The sequence below is a fragment of the Triturus cristatus genome, chromosome 1_2, assembly GCF_964204655.1.
Source record: "Triturus cristatus chromosome 1_2, aTriCri1.1, whole genome shotgun sequence".
Taxonomy (NCBI): Eukaryota; Metazoa; Chordata; class Amphibia; order Caudata; family Salamandridae; genus Triturus; species Triturus cristatus.
Window position 1 is genome coordinate 844,610,625 of NC_140580.1, and position 23,715 is coordinate 844,634,339.

The window sequence follows — 23,715 nt, forward strand, 5'->3', positions numbered from 1 at the left end:
ATAAATGGAATACCAGTGCATAACGCATTGTTTCTAATGGTAAAACTGTGGCCAGTTTTTCACAATATGTGTAAACAAATGTTTTACGCTCAGTATCATTGTTGGAATAGTTCCCTATCACAATACTTCCAGTTCGGGACATTTTTGGAATAGTTCCAAAATTCAACGAATCACGCCCTCCAGTGGGCAGACTGTTTATACATGTATTTTGCTCAATGAGCCACAGTATACTCCTTAGATCAAAACTTTTTTGTCAAATTTATGCACGCTGCATTATTTATCTTGATGAACTGCAACAAACTTAGAGGGACGCCTCTGGACATTAGCAACGTCCCTGCAAAAGTCTGCTTCACAGGTTCAGTGCGATGGCGAGATCCAGAAGTAGAACGGCATCTGTCCTGCGCTGGACGCGACACCGAACCTGAGCCTGAGCCTGCCTGCCATCAATCAGGGTACCGGTACGCTCCCTGACTCAAGAAAAGTGCCGGTACTGAAGGCTAGACATTTTGGAAGTGCCGGTACTCAGTACCGGTGAGTACCGGCCCATTTAAAGCACTGCACATACACACTTACTCAATCCCATTCACTCTCACTCACAAACACATACACAGAAGCATAGAAAAATAACATTGTTTTTATTTAACTTGCTTACTTAGCTGGCAACTCGGAGGCTCCATGGCTTTAACAGAGCAGGAGTCTGGTGCTGGGCATTGGAACCAGCAAGCCATGATTCCCAACGAGGAGTCAGACAGAGCAGGAAGGGCAGATTTGTAAAGGTGAAGTCTCACCTCAGTCCCTATCCCAGCTTCTTGCCAGGACGGGAAGCACAGCCCTATAAGAAGCTGGGATAGAGCGCGGGACCTGCCCTTGCTGCTCCGTGTGTCTTTTCGTTGGCTTCGGAGATGCGCTGATGTGCGCCCTGATAGCGATATTTTAGCAGATGCGCTGTGCTGCCTGATGCATGGGCAGTATGTCTGCTGCGTAAAATGGATTGTGCCTGCGTGAGGGAATCCTTGTTTTACTTGCCTCGTCAGACAACTTACCCCCTGCATAAATGACATACATTTACTGTGGGAACACATGTGGCACTACACAATTTTGCGCAGCTTCAGCAGGCCTTCTTAATGGTAAGTACATCAATGCGATAACTTTGTGCCACATGTGAACCCACACACCCCTTAAAAAATAACCCCAATGTTTTATTAAAATTGGTATTGGCCCATAAATGAGACCAGAATCAGAAATCCCATGGTAGACGTTTGAGGAGCTTTAATAGTGCCCCGTGCTCTTCAGACCAGTGCTGCACTCGTGGGCACCTATGCCTGGTACCAGATCCCGCTTACCAATATCTGCACTATCCTGGTACAAGAGGAAATGTGCACCCAATTGTTTGTATGTGGGTTCCCAGATGAAAACTCATCTTCCCATGTAAGTAACGCGGCTACTCCACCAGCCCCCTCCCATCTAGAGGCCACACTTGCTACCTGTGGAGCCAATTTAATCACTTATTTAACATAAAGATCCATCTCTTAAAGGGGGAAAAGAAGGAAATTCAAAACCTGGGTTATATGGGTGTAAACGTCCCACAATGGTTGGACATACACAAAGGTGTTTAAATACCCCTCACACACCAAGAATGACCAGTGGTGTCATGCTTCATCATAGGGGTCTTCCCGCCCCGCTGCGGGACGGGGCTTGCTACGACCTACGAATACGTGGGAGCACTGATAATAAAGTGCTATGTGTAGTGCAGTGGGAGGGTCTGGGATAGGTGTGAATGTGAGTTAAAAAGGACCTGGCCCCTAGGACAAAAGAACTTTAATAAGTCGGAGGGGGCTGGTACTAGTAAAAAGGTGATGCGGAGACTTCCTACTCAATGTGTGGTGTTCTCCTAGTATGTTGTCGACATGTTTCGATGCTAGGCATCTTCTTCAGGACAGGGTTAAGATCCCTCCTATGTGCGCATATTGGTACTTATGATAAGATTATCAATATAAGAGAAAACATGCGTGAGTATACAGTACCTAATGGTATTCGTATTTAATTTTAAGTGTATGTGAGGTGTTGCCTCATGGACCTTAGGGTGGATTGAAAAAACAATTAGGAGCCTCAATGGTATCCTTTAGCAGCCAATCGCTACATGTGCGTCCATCCCGATGTCCGGTCGTACTGTGGGGAAATCACTACTGTGCCCAGTTTAAATACAGCCAGCTTTCACCAATTTGCGGGGAAACTAGTTGCACCTGGTGAGTTTCCGAAGACTTCCGGTTCAAAGGGTGCCGGTAGACTAGACCGGATCGAGTAAAAGATCTATGTCAACCGGAAGTGAGGACCCAATGCGAGTCTTTTGAGTGGCGTGTCTACATGCGCCCACTAGTAAATGTTAAAATATATCGAAAAATAAGGATAGAGGTCTCCCAAGTATATCACCTCAACTGAGGAAGCAGTACATGCAAAGCCTGTTTGACGGATCAAAAAGGTGCGGGCTAGACTTAGTGAGAGCGAGAAGCGTCTCTCTTGTGTCGAGCTGAATTACAACGGGGAGAGAAAAGGGCCAATACTGAAAGGAGGTGGGACTATTCCGATGGAGGGGGTCAAAATAGAGGACTGACACGTGGTTGGTGATCCATCCGAGCCCATCGTGTCCTTTTACAAAAACAGAAAAAGTTCTTCTGACGGCACAGTGGATGCTTGGGTTGTTTGTTGTAAATACAAGTACGAGCATCCAGATAGTGCCAGGAAGGGAGTGTCATATTTGATCTCGTTGGTCATAACTGACAGTGAAAGGGGTGAGGCAAGTCACTATGACAGCTGTGACCATGGTATGTCATCGTTCAGACCAATCACGTGAGTGCCCAGACGGAACACCCAACGTTGTTCTTTCTCGAAGAGTCCATGCTCATTCTGTAGTTGTTCTATGACCGTCCATCTGAGGTCGTCGACCCCATGATTCTCAGTCAGGAAATGCGTTGCCATCTTGGTCGTGCTTTTTTTGCAGCGAATGTTACTCTTATGTTCGCCCATTCGAACCTTTACTGGTCTGGTGGTCATACCCACATATTCCATTTTACAGGGGCAAGTAATAAGATACACAACGTTTTTGCTGTTGCAATTGGTGAATTTTCTCTGTTCCCAGACCGTGCCATTGGCAAAAGTGATGTTGGTACTCTTCTTAGTGAGTGTGCAAGTGCTGCACATTCTGCAAGGATGGTGCCCCTTGATAGGTGGTTGAATACCTCTTACGATCTGTTGGGCAGGTGGTTTTCGTGGTCTGGTGTGAACCAAAACGTCTTTTAAATTCCTACCCCTTTTGTGAGAAAACATGGGTTTCGGTAGATTGAGGCCTCCACAATTTAGAATTTTCCAGTTCTTATTTATGATCTTGGAAACCTGGTTGGAATGTGTGTTATAGGTTGTGACACAGATAGGCCTGGTTTCCTCTTCCTGTGATGGTCGATTTTCTAAAAGAGAATCCCTATTGTTGTTCCTTGCTCTCTTGAAACCCTTTTTGACAACTGACTCTGGGTAATGTCGATCTAATAATTTCTTCTGTAGATCTTTTGCCTGGGCCTTGAAGTTTGTCAATTCTGAGCAGTTCCTCCGTAGATGTAGGAACTGGCCATAGTGGAGATTATCACGAAGGTGTCTGGGGTGGAAACTATCATATAGCAACAGGCAGTTCTTGGCCGTTGGTTTAAAGTGTGTGCTGGATTTCAATCTGCCTTCATCCGCATAGATGTTAAGGTCTAGGAAAACTAGGTTGCTGTTGGATGATGTATGTGTGAACTTTAGAAAGGTATTTTGTTCATTCAACCAATTCATGAAGGTGATGACTGAATCAGAGTCTCCTTTCCAAATCACTAGCACGTCATCAATATAAAGTTTCCACAAGATGATGTTCTGTTGAAACGGGTTATGAGGGTTCAGTATCTTTTGGGACTCCAGATGGTGAACATATAATCCCGCTAAGCTCGGCGCAAAGGTACTACCCATGCTGGTACCGTGTTTCTGGAGGTAGTGCACATCGTGGTACAGAAAATAATTCTTCTTGAGGGCCAGGGTAATACATTCCATCACTAGGTTGCGAGGGGTATGATAGTTCCAAGGGGTGGAAAAAAGAACCTCCTCAATGATATCCAAGGTATCGTTGTGCGGTAGACTAGTATATAGACTTTCCACATCCAATCCTATTAAAAGGTGTTGGGTAGGATCAAAAACCAGATTTTCAAGAAGTTGTAATACTGCTTTTGTATCTTTTAAATAGGTATCCGTACCTTGGACTAGAGGTCGAAGAAATGCATCTGCAAATTTCGACAAAGGCTCTAATATTGAGCCAATCCCAGATACAATGGGACGTCCAGGGGGATGTTCCAGGTTTTTGTGGATTTTTGGGATTGTATAGAAGTAGGGAGTTCTAGGTGCTTTCTGTACTAAGAAGTCCGCCTCCTTTCGAGTGATCCAATCATGCGCAGTGGCCTCTTCCACCTATCCCCATTATGTGAACCCGAATGCTCTCTGTAGGGTCATCATTGAGGACCTCATAGTTCCTCTGGTCACTCAATAGTCTCTTACACTCATTGTCATAGTCAGTAGTTGTTTGTAAATGAGACCAGAATCAGAAATCCCATGGTAGACGTTTGAGGAGCTTTAATAGTGCCCCGTGCTCTTCAGACCAGTGCTGCACTCGTGGGCACCTATGCCTGGTACCAGATCCCGCTTACCAATATCTGCACTATCCTGGTACAAGAGGAAATGTGCACCCAATTGTTTGTATGTGGGTTCCCAGATGAAAACTCATCTTCCCATGTAAGTAACGCGGCTACTCCACCAGCCCCCTCCCATCTAGAGGCCACACTTGCTACCTGTGGAGCCAATTTAATCACCCCCGCCCCTTGCTAGTGGCGCAATATTTAGAGGGACCTAGGACTTGTCTTTCTATAACTGAGGGAGGGGAGCATGGCATCCCAGGTAAGAAAGAATGGACAGTGCAATTCCTGCATAGTGTAAGAGGTGTGGCGCAGCGGCCAGGGTGCCTGACTCCGGACTACGGGGTTCACGGTTCGATCGCTGGCGGGAGGTTAGCCCAGCACCATGTGACTCTGGGCAATAGCTCGCTTAATCTTCCAGAGGGCCCCCCGCGCCATGACACCACTTCGGAGGTAGCTGTGCGCTTTACAAATACTGGTATTTCATTTCAAAGTGCGAGTGCGTCATCATTGAAGAGATGACGAGCGGAGGGTTCCTTTTAGATTTAAAGCTACAGCGCCGTTCTGAAATCAAAATAAAGCTGGATGACAGATTACTGGAAAGTTGTGTAATACCCACTCCTAGTTCTGTTGTTTTAGTCTCCCAGCAGCTTTTAAAATTAATCTCCCAGGTTGAGAAATGTACTCCTTACGTCACACCACCTGAGTTCTTAAGAAAGTCTTTTCAGTTAACAGCTCTGCAGTCAACCAGACGACAATCTTTGATTGTTTTATAAATTCCTCTTTTGTACTTCCTCCCTTCTGCTTTTACACACCTGCAAACATTCCTCGAATCTTGCTCAATACTCTCACATCAACAAACCGTTCTATTGTTCGTGTTCCGTTCAACTATTTCCTGAAAGGCACAAGAGTGTCACCGGTTTCTATCAGGTGATGTCATCTTACCCCTCACCTGCCTGCCCTTTCCATTCTTTTGTTGGAGCAGCCCACTTTTTTCATTTCCAAAGCGGTGGACTGGTGAATACGACTCTTGAGTTATGAGCCAAGGGGGCACGTCACCTAAACATTTTACATTTGTAAAAGTCTTTAAAAATGATTTGTTAATCAGCAATTTTTTCAAACACCCAAAAATATTTTTATGTCAAATACTGTTTATTTTTGGGGAAACAATAATTTATTTGACAACATTTCTACTTTTTGTTAAATAATCCTTCTTGCTCTACAGGTACCTTTTGCAGTAAAAAAAAATATTTCTGCCACATTTTGTGTCACAGACTTAATTTTTGTATTAGGACAATATTGTCAAATACCATTAAAAATGCACGTACAGTTGGAATGTTGAAATATGCAAATGCGTTTAGGGCATGCGTTGAATACCGCAGAGTCAATGTATTGTTATTTTAGGGGTTGGGAGGAGGATGCCTATATGCTGTTCCTCTTGCTCCATTAGCTGGAGGCAGAAAGTGTGTGCCTTGAAACATGTCTAATTTGCTATCGTTGCCTTCATTCATAGATCTCTCCTTGAACGTTTCTCCCGCTCAACTTTTCTTGCCCGCAGGAACGCACGCGGACCGCACTGCTGGAAACTCTCTACGAGGAGCTGCACATCAACAGCCAGTGCATGATGGGACTGGGCAATGATGACGACAAGATGGAGAATGGGGGAGGAGGTGGCGGAGGCTTCTTCGAGTCATTCAAGGTGAGAGCATCAGAAGTATGTTGGTTGGACATTATTATTATTATTATTACAGCTTGTAAAGCGCACGGCTACCTCCAACGGAAGTGTCCCGGCGCTAGTAGTGCAATGGGCCTATGGAAAGCAAGCAGGCATACAGGATACACTAGGGGAGACCAAAGAGCCATGTTTTAAAAACTTTTTTTAAATATGGACTCCGATGCGGTTTTCTTCAAATGTTCAGGCATAGAGTTCCAGAGTGTCGCAGGTTTGACCGAGAAGGCCCGGCCACCGGTCCTGGCCTTCGCAAACCGTGGGATGACCAGAAGTTTCTGGTCATTCGATCTGAGTACTCTAGTCTTACTATACGCTGCCTCAAATACTGCAGACCAGTATCATTCATTGTTCTATGAGCCAAGGTAAGTGCTTTAAATTCTATTCTTCTTTTCACAGGCAGCCAATGAAGACTACGCAAATGAGGGGTGATGTGGTGGAGCAATGGCACATTATGAACAAGCCTTGCCGCCGCATTTTGAATAATCTGTAGCCTTCTGAGCAAATACTCAGGAAGACCCAGATAGAGGCTGTTCGCATAGTCAAGCTGGGAGGTGACTAAAGCGTGCACCACGGTCTTCCTGCAATCCATTGGCAGAAAGTGAGGAAGCTCCAAAGAGCCTTCAACTTCCAAAAACATTGAGCGGAAACATGGGAAATTTGCACTTTGCCAGTCAGTTGCGCATCAAACTTGAAGCCCAAATTCCTAGCCGAGGCAACTAGAAGAGGAGGTGGATTTAGCTCAGCCGGCCACCAAAGTTCTGACGGTGGAGTGGTGGACTGGTTGAAAAATAAGACCTCCTTTTATCAGTGTTCAACTTTATGCAGCTCTCCGTCATCCAAGACGAGATGTTAAGAAGACACTGCTTAAACTTGACAATGGCCGTACATGGAGGCCTTGTGGCAGAAGTGAGACTACTGTTAGATTTATTTATTTTGGGGGTTTTATATAGCACAAACTAGACCCGAATGTATCAGAGCACTTTACATGAGCACCAGTTGCATTACAGATGGATACCATTTTTTTTGTTAGCTACCGGGAGATTAAGTGATTTGACCAGAATCACAGGATGTTGAGCGTCCCTGCAGAGACTCGAACCTGGATCCCCAGCTTTGAGGCCGAACGCTCCAGCCGATAGGCCACATCCTCCCCCCCATCGTTGTCACTTTATAGACTGTGATAGCCAGTTGTGGAGCACTGGTACCTGATCATAGATTTTGAAATCTTTGTAAGAGCTGATGGTGGCCTTGACATCCTATACACGGTTACAAAGCATTTCCCAAACATAGAAACAGAAGAGCCTGTGTCAAATGTAATAGAAATCACAGGACCCTGAAATTGGAATCTTGATTAAATATTAATAGATTTCTTCTCCATCCTCCTGTATTTTACCTTACAATTGAAGTCTATTGATAATGATCATAAAGCTTTCCTGATGCAAAACAAGTGTTCAAGCATTGGAACTGGAACAAAATAGGGCAGTTTGTGCCCCACGTATATGTTGATTTCCCAGACAGGTAATAATGTGGACCCAATGTCTATATCATTAAACCGGCTTTGAGGTGGTTCCATGTCATATTCTGGTCTGTAGGGCAGGCCTAGCCTTTGTGTGAGGAGAGATAGCAATGATGCTGGCTGCAAGAAAGAGTATCTAAAACTAGGGTGCAATGAAGTGTGAAGATGATTCACCTGGCTGTAACAATCAGGGACAGACAAAAGGATAGGCCATGCCATCTACCAACGGACAATATTCAGGAGTGTCTAATCAGCAACCCCTCGCTGGAAGGCCCTCTATGAATTTATAAAGAGAGCTGGGTCTCCATCTTCCCTCACTTCAGGTTCTGGGTCTCCATCCTCCAGACTCAGAAGTGCAAGGAATACACTGCCACTGGGGAAGCTCTATCCATCCCCCATCTTGTGCCATGCTAAACCAAAGGGCAGCCCGAAGGGGTCCCACATGCTCACAGTGCACAAAGTCTTGCTGTCAGATATGTGCCACACATACACAAAGTACACATGCACTTGACACTCACGCACGATGTCATCGCAAAGAACTAGGGGGCATATTAGCAAGGGCTGGCGATATAATTATCTCCGCTTTAGCGTCCGTTTTTGGGCGAAAAGCGGTGATAATTATATCGCAATATCATCAAGGACACGCTAGCACGTGTTTCCTTGATGTAGAGCCCGTTTTTTCACAGCCTCGCCTCGCATCGCTAACGAGATGCAAAAGAGGCGTGGCTGTGAAAACAACACATGTTAATATCGTGAAGGCAGCTTCGCGATCTTAACAAGGAGGTGCAGCGATAAAAAAAATCTCGCTACCTCAGCCTTAACTCAGGAATTTAACACCTGTTAAATTCCAGACTAAGGCATACTTTTAATGGGATATGGATTATGCTGATAGGACCACAGGGTCCTATCAGCAATGTTATCGCTGTTTTCAATGGAACATCGCTGGAAAACCAGCGATGTTCCATTGAAAACACCGCTATCGCTGAAATATTATCGCCATAGCGCTATGCGTTGTAAATATAGCGTTATCATGGCGATAACATTCAGCGATAGCTGGCGATAATTTTTCTATCGCTATGAACGGCCAGCGATAATTATCGCTGGCCGTTGATAATATGCCCCTAGGTGTCATATTGAAGCATAACCTATACCTGAGAGGGCCCTTTAGGCTGCACTCCTCTCTGACACAGAAAAATAGATCTGTTCAGGGCTGTTAATTTTTAAAAATCGGTAGGCTAGCACTTCATGTGAACAACCCAGCATATGCACAGTAATCCCATGTCAACACAAGTCCATGTCACTGTACCAGTTTGGCCCAAGGCATTACATGGCACACTCTAGATGAGCGTGTCAGCTGGGCCAGCAAAAGAGCCAGGTGATCAGTTTCATTTGGGTCTAGGCAGGGGTGAACACACATATACAATGCAGTGGACATTTCCATCCCAACCACGATGCTTTGCAGGGAGCAAAGAACCTCTTCATCTTTGAAAATATTTATAGAGCTTTGCATTCTCAGAAGGTGGTGAAAGTTCCTGGAATATTGGAGAGATTAATGTAGAATCCCTACATTTTGCAGGAAACCAATGCTATTTTGGGCTGAAATGTAATACCTTAACAATGTCAGCTTGACCCTGTACCGATATACAAGAAAGGCTCAATAGAGAGTCCCCCAAAATCTTTTGTCTAATTTCACTTATTGATACTTACCAAGATATAGTCTATATAATTGATTGACAGGACTGACACATGGCTTCAGGAATCTGAATATTAATTAGATTTCAAAATGAGTTTTATAGGAGACTCCTGAGCAGGATTTAAAAAAAAAATTTGATCAATGTTCAGTATGTAGAACTTGAAAGATTATAAATGCTCCTTTTTTATCCATTTAGTGACAAGTGTTGGCCGAGTAGAAAGGATCGTTTTGTAGGTCACTGCAGGCTTTGATAGTAAGCTCTAGCTTCAAAAAGTGAGACTCGGTGAGAGTAATACAAGTGAAGTATTTTTTTATTAAGTGCAGCTGCTTTTTTTGGTAACAATCAGGTGGCACTTTCCCATCAGCAACCCAAAAACTTGTTTACCGTTTGCACTCACCATTGCATTAATTGGGCTTATCTCATGAAGTACCCAAACATTTCTGAAAACATGATTTTTTTATTACAAGTAGGCCACCATGCATATTAATTTCTGAAACGGTAAGCATATCCTTAATAAGACCCACTATAGGGTTCATTTTAACGTCTCTTAAAAGTGTACTATTAGCATTGGCAACCCTTGGGCATCCGCTTTGCAGCGGTCATCACTTGGAAAGACCATAGCAAGACACATTCTTTGTCCATGATCCAGCCCGTGGCGCTCTTAAGAGTGAAGAAGACATTTTGCAAGTTTGTGACTTCGGCAACCTGTAAAGCATAGAGAACATGTATAGACCCCACTACTCCATATACTAAGGAACTGTAGGAATATACTAAGAGCAAGGTTTTTACTACATATAAGAATTGTTTTTAAGTATTTGTTTTCTCTGTAGGGTACCCCTACAACTCCTTTGCTTCTACAAATTGTGCCACAAGGGGGCCCCACATTCATTATTTGCTCAATCCATCCTCCTGTGGTCCAGAGTATGGATTATCCCTCGGATGTCTTCCTAATGAGTGGCAGCCATCGATGTGATTTGTTGATCCGCGGCTTAGGAACCTGCTTTCCCCTTTGACTTTCAATTAGTTGTGGTCTTTTCCCAGCTCTGTTACTAAGATTAATCCTATTGAGCTAAAAAGGACATTTCAGCTTAGATGGGGCACAGCTGTTACACACTGCAGTATACGGCTGCAGTTTGTAATGATTCGATGGCACAAAGCGACTTTGATGTGAAGTTAGGATCTGGTAGCGAAGCCTATCTTGGCCTAATTAATCCTAGATTTTATGGGTGGGCTTATAGCCCATTGGGACCAGGAGTCCTGCTCTTGTTCTTCATTACCATCAGTAAGTGCGGGCCCAGTCGAGTAGCATGTGTAAAATGTTTTTGTGTTATTACGCAAGGAGAATGACTTACTCGTTTTCTTTGGCATTGTTCTTTATTTAGGGTTTTAAGTTAAAAAAAAAAACCTGACCTTTATTCTGAACCATTTTGGTTTAAGGGAATTAAGTTGTGCCATCGCATGGTTTTACCAGTCAATATTCACTGATCTCTCAACATTTGTTGGGGGCTCTGTAGTTGCCGGGCCCAGCATGCTGAGTTGTAGAGCACAGCCTTCCAAACACATTTATGAATTGAAGCTGCTAAGTAGCATTAAGGGCATTTACAGTGAACTTGATCCTCTTAGAATGAATCAGTGGTTCTATTCACTTCAGAACCCATTGGGCTTATTTACAAGGCCCTTGCGCCGCCGATGCGTCACTTTTGCCCGTATTAAAAGTGACGTACCGGCAGTGCAAGGGGCTTGTAAATAAGCCCCATGTATGAAGCTTTTTAAGATTGTACCTTCTCCTGTTTTTATGTTTTTTTATTACGTGAATTAAGGGGGAGGGGGGTTAGTGTTACTGTGCTTGTGTTTTTTTCTTGTAATTATTTGCTTCTGTGGCTACTTGTACTTATTGTAATACATGCCAGGTGATTAATTATGCCTCATAAATATGTTTACAGTTTTAGGGGTATATTATTCAAAATCAATTGATTGATAATGATGATGAAAGGCTTTAGGGTGACACGGCTGATAGTCCGTTAGGAGTCGGGCTGTTTTGTGGACTTAGGGCCAGATGTTTAAAGCCATTTTGTAATCTCAGGTCCCGCGATTTGCAAAATCCCAGGATTCGCAATCGCAAAGTTGTGTTTTTTGTATGTACGAAATCCATTTCACTAGTCGGAAAGCCTGTTCGACTTCTAAAATGGGTTTCGTGAATCATTCCAAATCGAAATTCAGGGATGTGGTTGGCTGGGGGAGGGGGGGGTGGGTTTGACAGGGCTTCTAATTGGGAGCCGCAATGGTATGGATCCATGGTTTGTGACAATCAATTACTGACACTTCAAAGGAGGTGGTAACGGTTTTTCTGTGCCCCTTTGTGAATGTTGTCAGCACCCTGAGAGGATCAGGCAGTGCTCCAGATGTCCACTGCCTGCCTCTTGCAATGTTTTCCCAACATGTTTTTTTATTTTTTATGTAGCACCAGAGCCTTTAAGGAACACCGGCTTGCTATTAATTTTTTTTTTCCCTTTTGGGACATGAAATACTTGGCCAGAGGTTTGCCGTACCTTGCAGGCCTCCATCCCTGCTTCAATCAATGGGGATCACAAGTTGCTTCCTGGTTAATTCATATATATTTGGCATTTCTTTTTTGACACTCAGTGAATGGACAATCTGCAAAGCAACCTTTTCGTACATTGGTTGAATTACAAATTTCAGACCCATTTGCAAACCAGTTGGCCTATGTTCCTTCAAGAATGCTTAGATTTTCTAATCAACTATTGCCGGTGGTATCCACAGTACGCCATGCTTGTATGGGTGGGGGTCACTGTTTTTTCTTTTTTGGACCCTCAACTTTGGAACGCTCTCCCAATTAATATTTTTTCCTGCTCTAAAAAGTTATTATTTAAAAAACTTTTGAAAATGTGTCTGTTTCAGTCATGTTAACAGCCTTCCACAGCATTTACACTTTTGTATTAAACTAGCAGCACCGTCGTTTCCGCCAGAGAGCTGTGCACATTATAAATGGCATGTTCAGTCATTCAATTGCAATCCCTTGGTTTGCGAATGGGAATGATACATCTGGCATTCAGTTGTTTGGGTTTTGGCACAAAAGCCATTTTAATTCTTAAAAAAAACTGGAATATTATATTCACAAAAGAATATGTATTAATGTTAAGATTGTTTCTTACTCTTTAGTAGAGGTCTGTTTTCCTCCTAGAAATAAAACTTTTTTTAGGTATTTTATTTTAACTTAGGGCCTTGCCGGGTTTCTGCATGGGCAGTCCATTGATTTGTTCTGTTTTGCCCATGTTATATCGTGCACCAGCCTCAAAAGCAGGTCCTCTGAAGTCCACCGAGGCCTTAAAAACGTGTTTCACCAACTTCGAGCTGAGCATGATCTCTTCACCATTCTCCAAACCCAGGCACAGAACATGCACCAGCATCTGTCACCAAGTAATGCCCCTGCTGAACACAGTTGACGAACCAGCCTCCAGCACCAGGCACAGATCCGGCACCACTATCCAGTACTATTCCTATACCAGTCCCCTGCATCAAAGTCTCTGCACCTGCCTCTAAGCACTGTACCTCACCAACCATCAGTCGGAAGCACGAGCAGTGCAATGGCACCAAACAAAAGCCCCCTGTACTATAAGCACCATCCTCCTGTGGCCACCACAGACCTTCAGCACAGATCGCGTATTGGTGTCCAGTCCAAGGACACTACACTAACATCAAGCACACTGCTAAACCTGTCAGCAAGCACCATATCCCAGCACCTAGCTAAGCCACAGAATTAACCTTAGACACCAAAATATCCTCTGCAGTGCCCTCAAGTTCAAAGACCTTACTCTTGCACAAATCCCATGCATTGAACCTGCAGAGACGTCCACTGCCTAGCACAGCCCTTACCCTAAACCATGCACCGACCTGCACCCGTATTCAGTACAAAACTTGCTGGCATATTTACACCAGAGCGTCACTTTTTTGACAATCCAGTGTCGCTCAATGCTAGCCCATATTTACAAGACCACGCTCAGCCACTTAGCGTGGCTTAACATAGCCTAGTAAATAAGGTCCTCTGCAGCGCTGTTTTCCGCGGTAAACGGGTGTGCAATTGGTGTTGCTTTGGACGTTCTGAACAACACCCATGGCTTTTTCACAATGCTCCAGATTTATAAGGATCTATAAATCTGAGGCAGGGCCAAAAACGAATGCCTTTCAAAAGGAGACGTTAATGTGGCGCAATGAGGAGAAATACTTTTATTTCTTTCACGTTTTTTGCGCTTTCTATGTGTGCTGCATTCTGCAGAATGAATAAAAGGTGCAAAATGCCATTAATTATTGTTTTTTTGCAAGAAGGTGTCCCTTCCTGCACAACCACGATCATCCTTGCAACACAGGCACCTTTACACCATGGTGCAAGGGTACCTGCATTGGCGCTAGGAAGCTTTTTTAGCGCAGGGGTGAGCACAGGCATATGCCGTATTGTTGTTATTATGGTGCATCCCTGCATTTTGAAGACGCGTTTCAGGCTTACACCCTTCTTCAAAGCCAACTGCTCTTGTCGCATTAAACTGCTGGTCAGTGTGTTTTAACATTTCAGTTCCTGAGTCTGCTTACTTCCTGGGAGTGCATCTCACAAGATGGCAAACCTTTTCAAATAAATAATTCGGCCCGCCTAGGTCGAGAGAAGCACCACCGCAAATTCCCAAGCGGGGCCGCCTGCTGTTTTATATTGACTGCGGGTGGAACAGGAGGAGCAGCCTGTAAAGAGAGCTGTGTTTCCTTGTTTTAAAGCACCATTTAAAGAACTTTGAAAAACAGTGATGGCTACAAACAGACCCACATGGGTAAGGAACTACCAGCCCCATCATGCTTTGCGGGCAATGTGATTTGCCGGCCCACTTGGGGCGGGACTTGAATAAATGGAGGGAAAATGCTGGCAGTAATGTTTGGCTGTCCTGGAGAGCAGTTGGCTTTGAAGAAGGGCGTAAGCCTGAAACGCGTCGCATTAAACTGCTGGTTAGTGTGTTTTAACATTTCAGTTCCTGAGTCTGCTTACTTCCTGGGAGTGCATCTCACAAGATGGCAAAGCTTTTTAAAAAAAACTATATATATATATTTATAAACACACACACACATATATATATATACACATACATGCATTTTACTGCCGGTCTCCAGTAGATAAATAGTCAGGACCATTTTTCCATATGAAAAGGTTCTTTTTTTACTTGCCTATATCTTTGGCACCGGCTGACAGATCTTCCACGAATTTTCCCCAAAAAAGTGCACCGCTAATTCTAGTTGTCAATGTAAAGTTTCGGGGAGATCCATCTAAAAAGTGTGTTTCCCATATTAATTCCCAGAGGGAGTTTAGACACGACTACAGTCCGAACCACTGGACGGAGTTACACCAAATTTGGCAGAAAGGCAGCTCTTTGTCCAGAGAGCGTCCTTATTGTTATTTGGTGTAAATCTGTTCAGGTGTTTTTGAAATATTAACTCAAATCAAAATGTGTATATCTAGGGACATGGATCCTCCTGGGATCCGATAGTCCCTGTGCTGATGTCTGATTTCCTGCCAACACTTCAACCAGGAAGTGTTGGCAGCCATCTTGGGACTTGCCCCAAAAAGAACTTTAAAAAGAAAGAAAGAGGGCAGGGTGGGATTACCCGGACTCACTAGCCCTGGTCCTAGGGTCCCCCTGGGACAATGCCAGGGTAAAAAAGCATTTTTTTGTTTTGATTTTTCGGTGGGAATCGCAGGCAAATCTGCGACTCTGGTGAAAATGTTTTTGTTAAAAAAAAATAAGCGCCGGTTCCCACGCTTGAGTTTTTATGAGCCCCCTGGTGGGCTAGGTCCTGGGGGCAGGGTGTGTAGAATTGGAGGGGGCGCATGTACCCCCCTCTGCATGGAGAGCTTTCCCCTCAGGGACCACCACCTCTCTAGGTGAAATATTTTTAATAGGAGGGGAGCGCGCAGCCCCCCTCCTCAGACCTTTAAAGGCCCTGGGGACTGCCACCTCCCCAGGGCACAAAAGCACAGAAAAAAAGGTGCCACCCCCCTCCCGGGCCATACATAAGGCCCTGGGGACCACCCCACTCAAGGTCAATGCAGATGGGATGCGCAGGGGACTGCTTCTGAAGTCCAAGTAGTAAACTGAGCAGCTCCCAGTGGCTGCAAGATAAAGACTGAATACTGATGTTCTGTCTGTTGCCGAATAGTGCAAGCGTCCAAACTTACATGGACTGGATGATGTCATCAGTGAAGTCATTTGAGATGTGATCAGTGATGTCATAAGTGATGTCACTGACCATATCATGAGTGATGTAATATGTGAGGTCATAAGCAGTGCATTGCAGGGGTGTAGGTTATAGTTAGCTCAGGTAACTATACCTGCTGAATTTCTATGGTTTTGTACGAGTGAAATCTGAGCCTATCTGTAATGTCCCGGTACCCTTTGGGTTTTTTTCAGTGAATTTCTAAGGTTTTAAAAAAAAATGTTTTGCTAGCTATAGCATCCCTGTTACCTTTGTGTTTTTAGCAAAATGAAATTTGGAACTGTACAACCCAAGTACGCCCTCTTCTCTGCTGAATGTAACATATATCCCTGCTCTACAAAGAGATTAAAATAAGACCCTTACAACAATAATGACTCACTTCATCTTTTGGTTCGTCAAGTTTGCCTTCCTTTTTCACTTTTAAGTCTTCTGCATGCTTTCGGGAAACATCAAGGCAACTGGAGTTGACCTGCGCCACAGCTATCCCATGTTTCAACCTCTCAGCAGTTCATGGGGAATGCAACTATGTTTAGCTTAACCGCACAGAAGACCATGATAATGTTTCTACTTAGAGGAACCATTGACGGGAGTGCCTCTCATCATCTTTGTCAGCTTCCAACTTCCTGTTTCCAAGTGTCAGCTCCCAAAATCACTGTCACAGGACCAATCATAGATTACATACTGCATCACCAGCACAGTTACTAACTGGAGATGAAGGGCCTGATCAGTGGCGTAGCTAGAGCTTTTGCTGCCCGGGACGATCCCTGAGTTTGCCACCCAGTGTTTGCCAGTGCAGGTAAGAATGGAGGGAGACAACGACGAGTGGCGGAAGGCGACTCACAATGAGCAGGGGATGCGACAAATGAGGACGAGGGAAAATAAAATTAAACAAGCATTTACAATGCAATGGTCTCGGCATTATTATAGGTAGAGCTATTGGTATTGCTCATTATTTTTTTATTATTTTTGTATCCCTAAATAAATGGCAGTCATTTCTATTGGCATCAGCTTTTTTTCTGCATATGTGATACCTATTGCATTAGCAGAGAGAGAGTGAGGTAGTGAGATAGAGAGAGAGAGATTAAATGCATCTGAGAGAGTGTGGTTATGGAGAATTGGTCACTGTTAAAGGGTGCTAGTGAGAGAATCTGTGGTGGAGGTGGTCATGGGGGGGCGCCAACAAACATTGAGGGGCCTAAAGGAGTGCCCAGCGAATGCCTCAGGGGCAGTAGGCCCCCTGCGGCAGAGCCCAATTGTCTCTCACAACAGGCAGACACGCTGCCTCCGCACGGCCCGGCTTGGGTAATTAAAGTCCCTCCAGCGGTGTATGCAGAGTTCTTACCCCCACGTGCTAATGGTGACAATCAGCTGCTACGTGGGTCCGGGGGGTGGGCCAGCAGGAGCGCGTCTTCAGGTCGCGTATCACACCCCGCAGTAGGCCACACCCACCTGCCAAGGGCGAGCAGCCAGGAAAATTGGCAGTACTCCATCGCAGAGCCCCCCCTCCAGGCTCTGTATTCTGCAGGTAGGCAGTTTCACAGCAGGCACACGGTGGGGCCACCCGCTGTCATCAGCACCACAATTCAACCACACGTCAGGCAGAAGCAGTCTGCAGCTTGGTCCCAGGCAGCCATCTGGCACCAGTTTATCAGGCACACAGGGCAACAAGTGGTGGGCCACTATTTTACACGCCAACAAAGGATTATGAAGGATAATTCACACGGCTGAAGGAGCTCTTCCAGTACGCAGCAATTTCAGAGCCAGGCATGACCCGCCCCCAGCCACTAATGTTTTTCAGACCTCAGACTTCCACCTACTCTCTCTTCCTGAGTAAGGTGACCTGGCATACACCAGAGAACAAGCACACCACTGCCTTTCTCCGAGGTGAAGCAGAAATGCCTCGGAGAAACGCAGTGGCGGTTTCGGATTCGGGGGCGTGTTTTTCTTTTTCTCTCCTCTTGCCATTGGCTGGAGGAGCTAATGAGAAAAGTAGCAAAAAACACGCCCCCGAATCCGAAAAGGACGGGGCCTGTTCGGAGAGACAAACCTCTTCTCCAATGGCTGGCCAGCATTCAAGAGTCCAGCCAATGGAGAAGAGGGGAGAAGAGGGGCGGGTTCAAGCCCCTCTTCTCCAAGTCATTAAATCTCGGACCGAGACTGCGCAAGCGCAGCCTTCGAGCCGAGACCTAAAAAGGGCTTCACTTGCTCGCCTTGAACTTTGATAGATCTTTATGGCTCAGCTCTTTGCATGCACTAATAGCAGTACATTTAGGAAGATAGTGGAAGTTAGTTTATCAAATTGCGCCCCGCTATGGGCAGCATAGATGATTGAGCCAAAAGAGGATGTGTTTTGGTGTAAATTGTTACGTGTTGCATGTGTGGAATGGTACATTGGGTGATCTGATGTGCAATATGGAGGCTCCGCAATGAACTTCACATAAAGGAATCTCGGGGGGAAAACAGTCCCTCTAAAATTATACGAGAGGGATTGTTGATTAATGATGGCAGAAATAATTTAAATGTGTTAGATAGAAAATGCTTAAAGAGTTCTAAATCCCGTAAAGAACTTTTGCCGCTCAGGCTTTAACTCATGGTAGTTTTTGTCAAAATCTAGACATTGTAATCTTTGTTGAGCTTTAAAAAATAGCAGTATAGCAAATATGTCCTTGCTATGTTCATATAAATTAGAAGAAAAAAAACCTCAGCATTTGCTAACGTGGGTGGGCCCAGGTGAAATTCTTACTACATTTGTTAAAGTTCATAAAATTAATGCATTTCGAATTACATGCAATTTATGATTTCTTTCTCATTTCACAGCCACGCTGTTTCAAATAATTTTCATTCATGGCAGACTATGAACCATGTGTTCTTTTGGGCTTTATTGCACGCACTTCAGCAGTGAACTTGTCCCTTTAATATGCTACAAAGGCATCAACCACCTAGACAAGTGGCACCAAATTCATGTAACAGGTTGTCGATAAAGAAGAGCAGTGGATTGTGGCACCATTATGACAAGGCAATTGCTATGCCAAAGATAACCAAATCAATGCTTGTGATGACCACCTTTGTTCCAAAGATGCCAGCTATATGCCAGAGAACATTTGCCTATAGCAGGTCTATCATTATGATACTGATAAAAACCACAATATACCAAAGAAGAGCTCCAAATGTCAGGGCACACATATTGGGCGACCTTCATTAATGGCCAGCATTTGTTCAGGGACTGATCCTGTAATATTATGGATGCACCCAATAGCCTAAGGATGCACATCGTTTTATTGTGCTTAGCACAACTATACCTGGGATGGCCATCATTATTGGAACCGTAATGCTAAGGATACAAGCAGTGCTTGAAATGGAAAAATAAAAGTACAGGCACTCTGTAGCAGAGTACCTGCTTGTTTGTGAGAAGTGCCGGTACTATCCAATTAATTGTTATTACATTTCTCTTGAGAAGTGCCGGGACTCTCCTCCTGAAAATAAAAAAGTGTCGGTACTCTGTACCGGCCCATTTAAAGCACTGGATACAAGGATACCTGAACTATACCAGAGCAAGCCTTCTATCAGGAACGATCACTGTAATGTCAAGAGGGCCAACATTACCAAGGGGGTGGCCATAATGTCAACAAAAGATATTAGAGACACCCAAGGAAACTCCTGCGAATTGGCAGGCATGCACATTCACAACCATGACAAATAAAAGGCTGAAACCTATAGACAGATAGACATGTCCACTAATATACACGCAAACATGCACCAATATTCATGCGCATGCACACACTCATACATGCTCATTTATAATTGAACATGTAGCTGTGCATTTACCCACATGCCCGCACTATACCTCTGCCCGCCCGTGTGCCCATTCGCCTCCCTTTAACTCGTTGGCCCTGATTGTGAACTGTCTGTGCCTCCTCCAGTCATGGAAGCGGCCTCTCTGTCACTGACCAGCAGGAGGCGGGGTGAGGAGCGCGCTGAGCGCCTTTCATGTCACTGGGTCGGGCTATCTTGCCGCGAGACTTGTCAATCAATCCATCCACGTTTGGAAGAAATTATCTGCGCTCGACTCTGCCTCACTTCCAGACCCTTTGTACGTGAACATTCGGATTCAGACCAAAGGCTTCCCACAATCGCATGCACAATTGTTGTATTGTTTTCATCATTCTCTTCTTTACTCTTAATAATAGATTTAGTAATGTGAATGGAGCAGAGTGATCTGTTAATCGTGTGCGCCTTCATCACTCCTTGAATGGTGACACTTCACCCCAGAAGTCCTGCAGTTGAACAACCCTTGGCAAAAAGCTTTGTAAATTAGAGCCTAAGCCAGGAGCAGGCCTTGGGGTTAAGTCTCAAACCCTACACCTGTGGTGACAGTCAGATGGGAAAAAATATGGGGCAATTTGTAGTGTTTTGCTGTATCTTGGAATTCTTGAGTCCACTTTGTTCTGGACTCAAGAATTCTAAGTGGAATGTTTGGTTTTAAAAGGAGACGGTTTTTGGTATCCTGAAGGAGCTGAGGGAGCTGGCTGCTGCGCAGCATTCAACCATCAATAAATATACTTTTATCCATCTTCATCGCGTCGTATCAACATCATTACAGATTGGCGACGATCTGGGATTTTGGATGCTGCAGAACCCATGATGCGTCTTTAAATGAAGATTAAAAAAAAAGAGACGGATTCAAAAGTCATCACGGAAGATTAAACAAAGAGCGAAGCCTACCTTGACAAAAGACATCGCCATCGAGATTACAGAAGGAATAGGCAGCAGCGACGCTTTCCTCAAGGCACCACGGATGTTCAGGAAAACTTAGACGGACGTCTGCAGTCGCAGTTTCGTACGTGACGCAACGGAAAGGAGTTGGCGTTCTAGCTGTATCCGTCGCACGCCATTTTGGGGAGTACGTGCTCAAGAAAGGAAGCGCGTTCAGTCACCACGTCGTTGTCATAGTTACACGACACAACAATTTGTCGTCGAAAAGAGGTCTACAAAGAAACGAAGGTCGCAGCGGATTAAGTCAAAAAAATTCAATAATCTCCTCGAACGCCGCGCAAGTATTAATTTGCTGTTTCTGGTGTATTTATCGAAGAAACAACTTACTCTGCAAATAAGTTTTCACTGTGTATTTGTTCTGAAAACGTACATTAAGACCCATACGGTTTGGCTTACACTGACAGAGAAGAATGCTGATGGGCTAGTGAACGACAGTACACAATACAATTTTAAAACCGATAGTACCACTGTGACAATTTTGCATATATGTAAATATTTACTTGTTGCAAGCAAAGATAACCGGCGAAGGCACCAGTGGAACAGTAATTCATATGTTGAGAAAACAGTTTACAGAGACAAAGTTTTTTTAATTGGAAAAGACAAGAACAGTACAACAAAGGAAAAAGGAATATTTAGTGTGCAAGAGTATAATTATAAGAGCAGCATATATGAGGGTAACATTGTAATTGTTATATTTAGTCTTTGTTAAGCACAGGCAAAATGCAGTCTGTTTCTCCTCCTCCATCATTTCTGGAAACGCCTGGTGATCCACCAATTTCATGGAAAAAATGGTATGATGCATTTTTAACATATATAGGTGCCATTGGTGGTTCACGGTATAGGGCAGAAAGGAAAAAATGTCTTTTATTAAATGTATTGGGATTTGAGGGGAGAGAAATTTTCAAACATTTGCCACCTTTAGTACTTGTTGGTGGAGAGGAAGGAGACATGGATGAGTTTCAAGAAACAGTGAAAAAGTTGGAGTTACGTTTTGACATTCAACCAAGTTTGGTAGTGGAGAGACATAAATTTTTAAAGAGAGAACAGAAAATAGGTGAAAAAGTAGAAGATTTTATCTCCGCTTTACGTGTTCTTAGTGCTGAGTGTCAATATGAAGCATTCAGAGATCAATTAATAAGAGATCAGTTTATTTGTAAGTGCAACGACAAAAGTATACAACAAAAGTTATTGTCACTTGGCAATCCTACGTTAGAAGAAACAGTTCGGATTGCAAAAAGCATAGAGCTTTCCAAGTTATCGGTTAAAGAACTTGATTGTAAAGTTCCAATTACGAACGGAAAGGAGGAAGAGTGCGTTAATGTAGTAAGAGCAAAAGAGAATAAGAACGCAAATGCCTATCGTGGAGAAAATAGGTTTTTCAAACAAACTAATATTTGTTTCAAATGTGGAAATCCTCCACATTTTAGATCTGGTCGTGGTTGCCCTGCTAAAAGTGTAACTTGTAGGGCGTGTGGGAAGTTTGGTCACTTTGCCAAAGTCTGTCAAAATGTGAAGAGGAGCTATTCTTCCACACAAGATGGAAGAATGAGTAACGGTGTTCCATTTTCGTCTGCCAATCCCTCTGTTGCAAACATTTCGTTGAGTGAATCAAAATGTGATGAATTGGGAAAAATCCAAGATGACCTGAGAGACATGGTGGTTGTGGTTGTAGATGCAAGTAAAGTTTGCAGTGTACAGGATGAGTGTGTAGATCCGTACGTAGACATGGATATTGGTGGTAAAAATGTTTGTTTGTTGGTTGATTCTGGAGCGAGAATAACTATGGTCACTCAGGAAAAGTTTGAAGAAGTATGGGGGGTGCGTTCACTTTTTCCTCCAGATAGATCGCCTGTCTCCTATGAGGGGAGGACCATTGAATTGGCAGGTTATTTTGAAGACTATTTAACGTTCAGAGGAAGGAGTATTTTTGGGAAAATTTATGTGGCCATCAAAGGGTTGAATATTCTCGGATGGTTCCATCAAGGGTTATTCAAAATGGTTCTGAGACCAGGTACGAAAGATCAAGTTTCTATTCTTCGAGTTGATGATTTTGTTGACTCTCTTTCTGAACATTTTCCTGTTGTTTTTGGTAATGAGCTTGGTTGTGTCAAGGGGTTCATGCATACCATTAAGGTGAAAGATGGTGCCATTCCTGTTAAACATCGGCTCAGGAATGTGCCATTTAGTGTCAGAGGTCAACTTGAACAAGAACTTTCTGGTTTTTGTAAGAGGGGGATTATAGAACCAGTAGAATCTTCCATCTGGCTTTCTCCGTTGGTGGTCGCCAAGAAGAAAAACGGCGAGATTCGTGTCTGCATTGACTTACGCAGCTTAAACAGAAATATCTGGATAGATTCTCATCCTCTTCCTAATATCCCTGAGATGCTGTCTTTAATCAGGGGGTCGAAGTGGTTTAGTAAGCTTGACTTAGCGTCAGCATATCATCAGGTTGTTCTTGACCCGGCTTCAAGACATTTGACTGCTTTTGTTTCGCCAATAGGGACTTTTCAATATTGTAGGATGCCGTTCGGCTTAGCCTCTGCCGCGGCAGTATTTCAAAGGATCATGTCAAATTTACTTAAGGGGATCAAAGGGGTGATTGTGTTTCAGGATGATGTCCTGATACATGGTGAGACTTGTGAATCACATGACGAGACTATGTATTGTGTCTTAGAGGCTTTGCGCGATGGTGGTGTCGTGTTGAAAAAAGAGAAATGTGTTTTCAAGGTGAAGAAAATTGAATACTTAGGACATGTGTTGTCAGAGCAAGGGGTTGAACCAAGGCCTGGTTTAGTTAAAGCAATAGTAGATTCATCTCCTCCTGTAGATAAAGCTGGACTAAAATCGTTCATTGGCTTATGTGAATTTTATTCGCGTTTTGTTCCTGGATATGCCACAAAGTGTCAACCGTTATCTAACATGTTGAAGAAAGATGTTCCATTTAAATGGGACATTGAATGTGATGAGATTTTCAATTGGATTAAAAATGAGCTCATCAGTCCTAGAGTTCTCAAACCATTCAGCCCA

At 44.0% G+C, this 23,715-nt stretch overlaps 1 protein-coding gene across 7 annotated transcripts in view; it reads left to right on the top strand.

The window, feature by feature from the left end:
- The window catches only part of RAP1GAP (RAP1 GTPase activating protein), a 1,002,066-nt gene that overhangs the window by 944,762 nt on the left and 33,589 nt on the right, over positions 1–23,715 (top strand). For all 7 annotated transcript variants that reach the window (XM_085608997.1, XM_085609001.1, XM_085608999.1 and 4 more), the window contains one exon: positions 6,265–6,405. In XM_085608997.1, the coding sequence (XP_085465123.1) occupies positions 6,265–6,405 (141 nt within the window). The remainder of the gene's footprint in view (positions 1–6,264; positions 6,406–23,715) is intronic.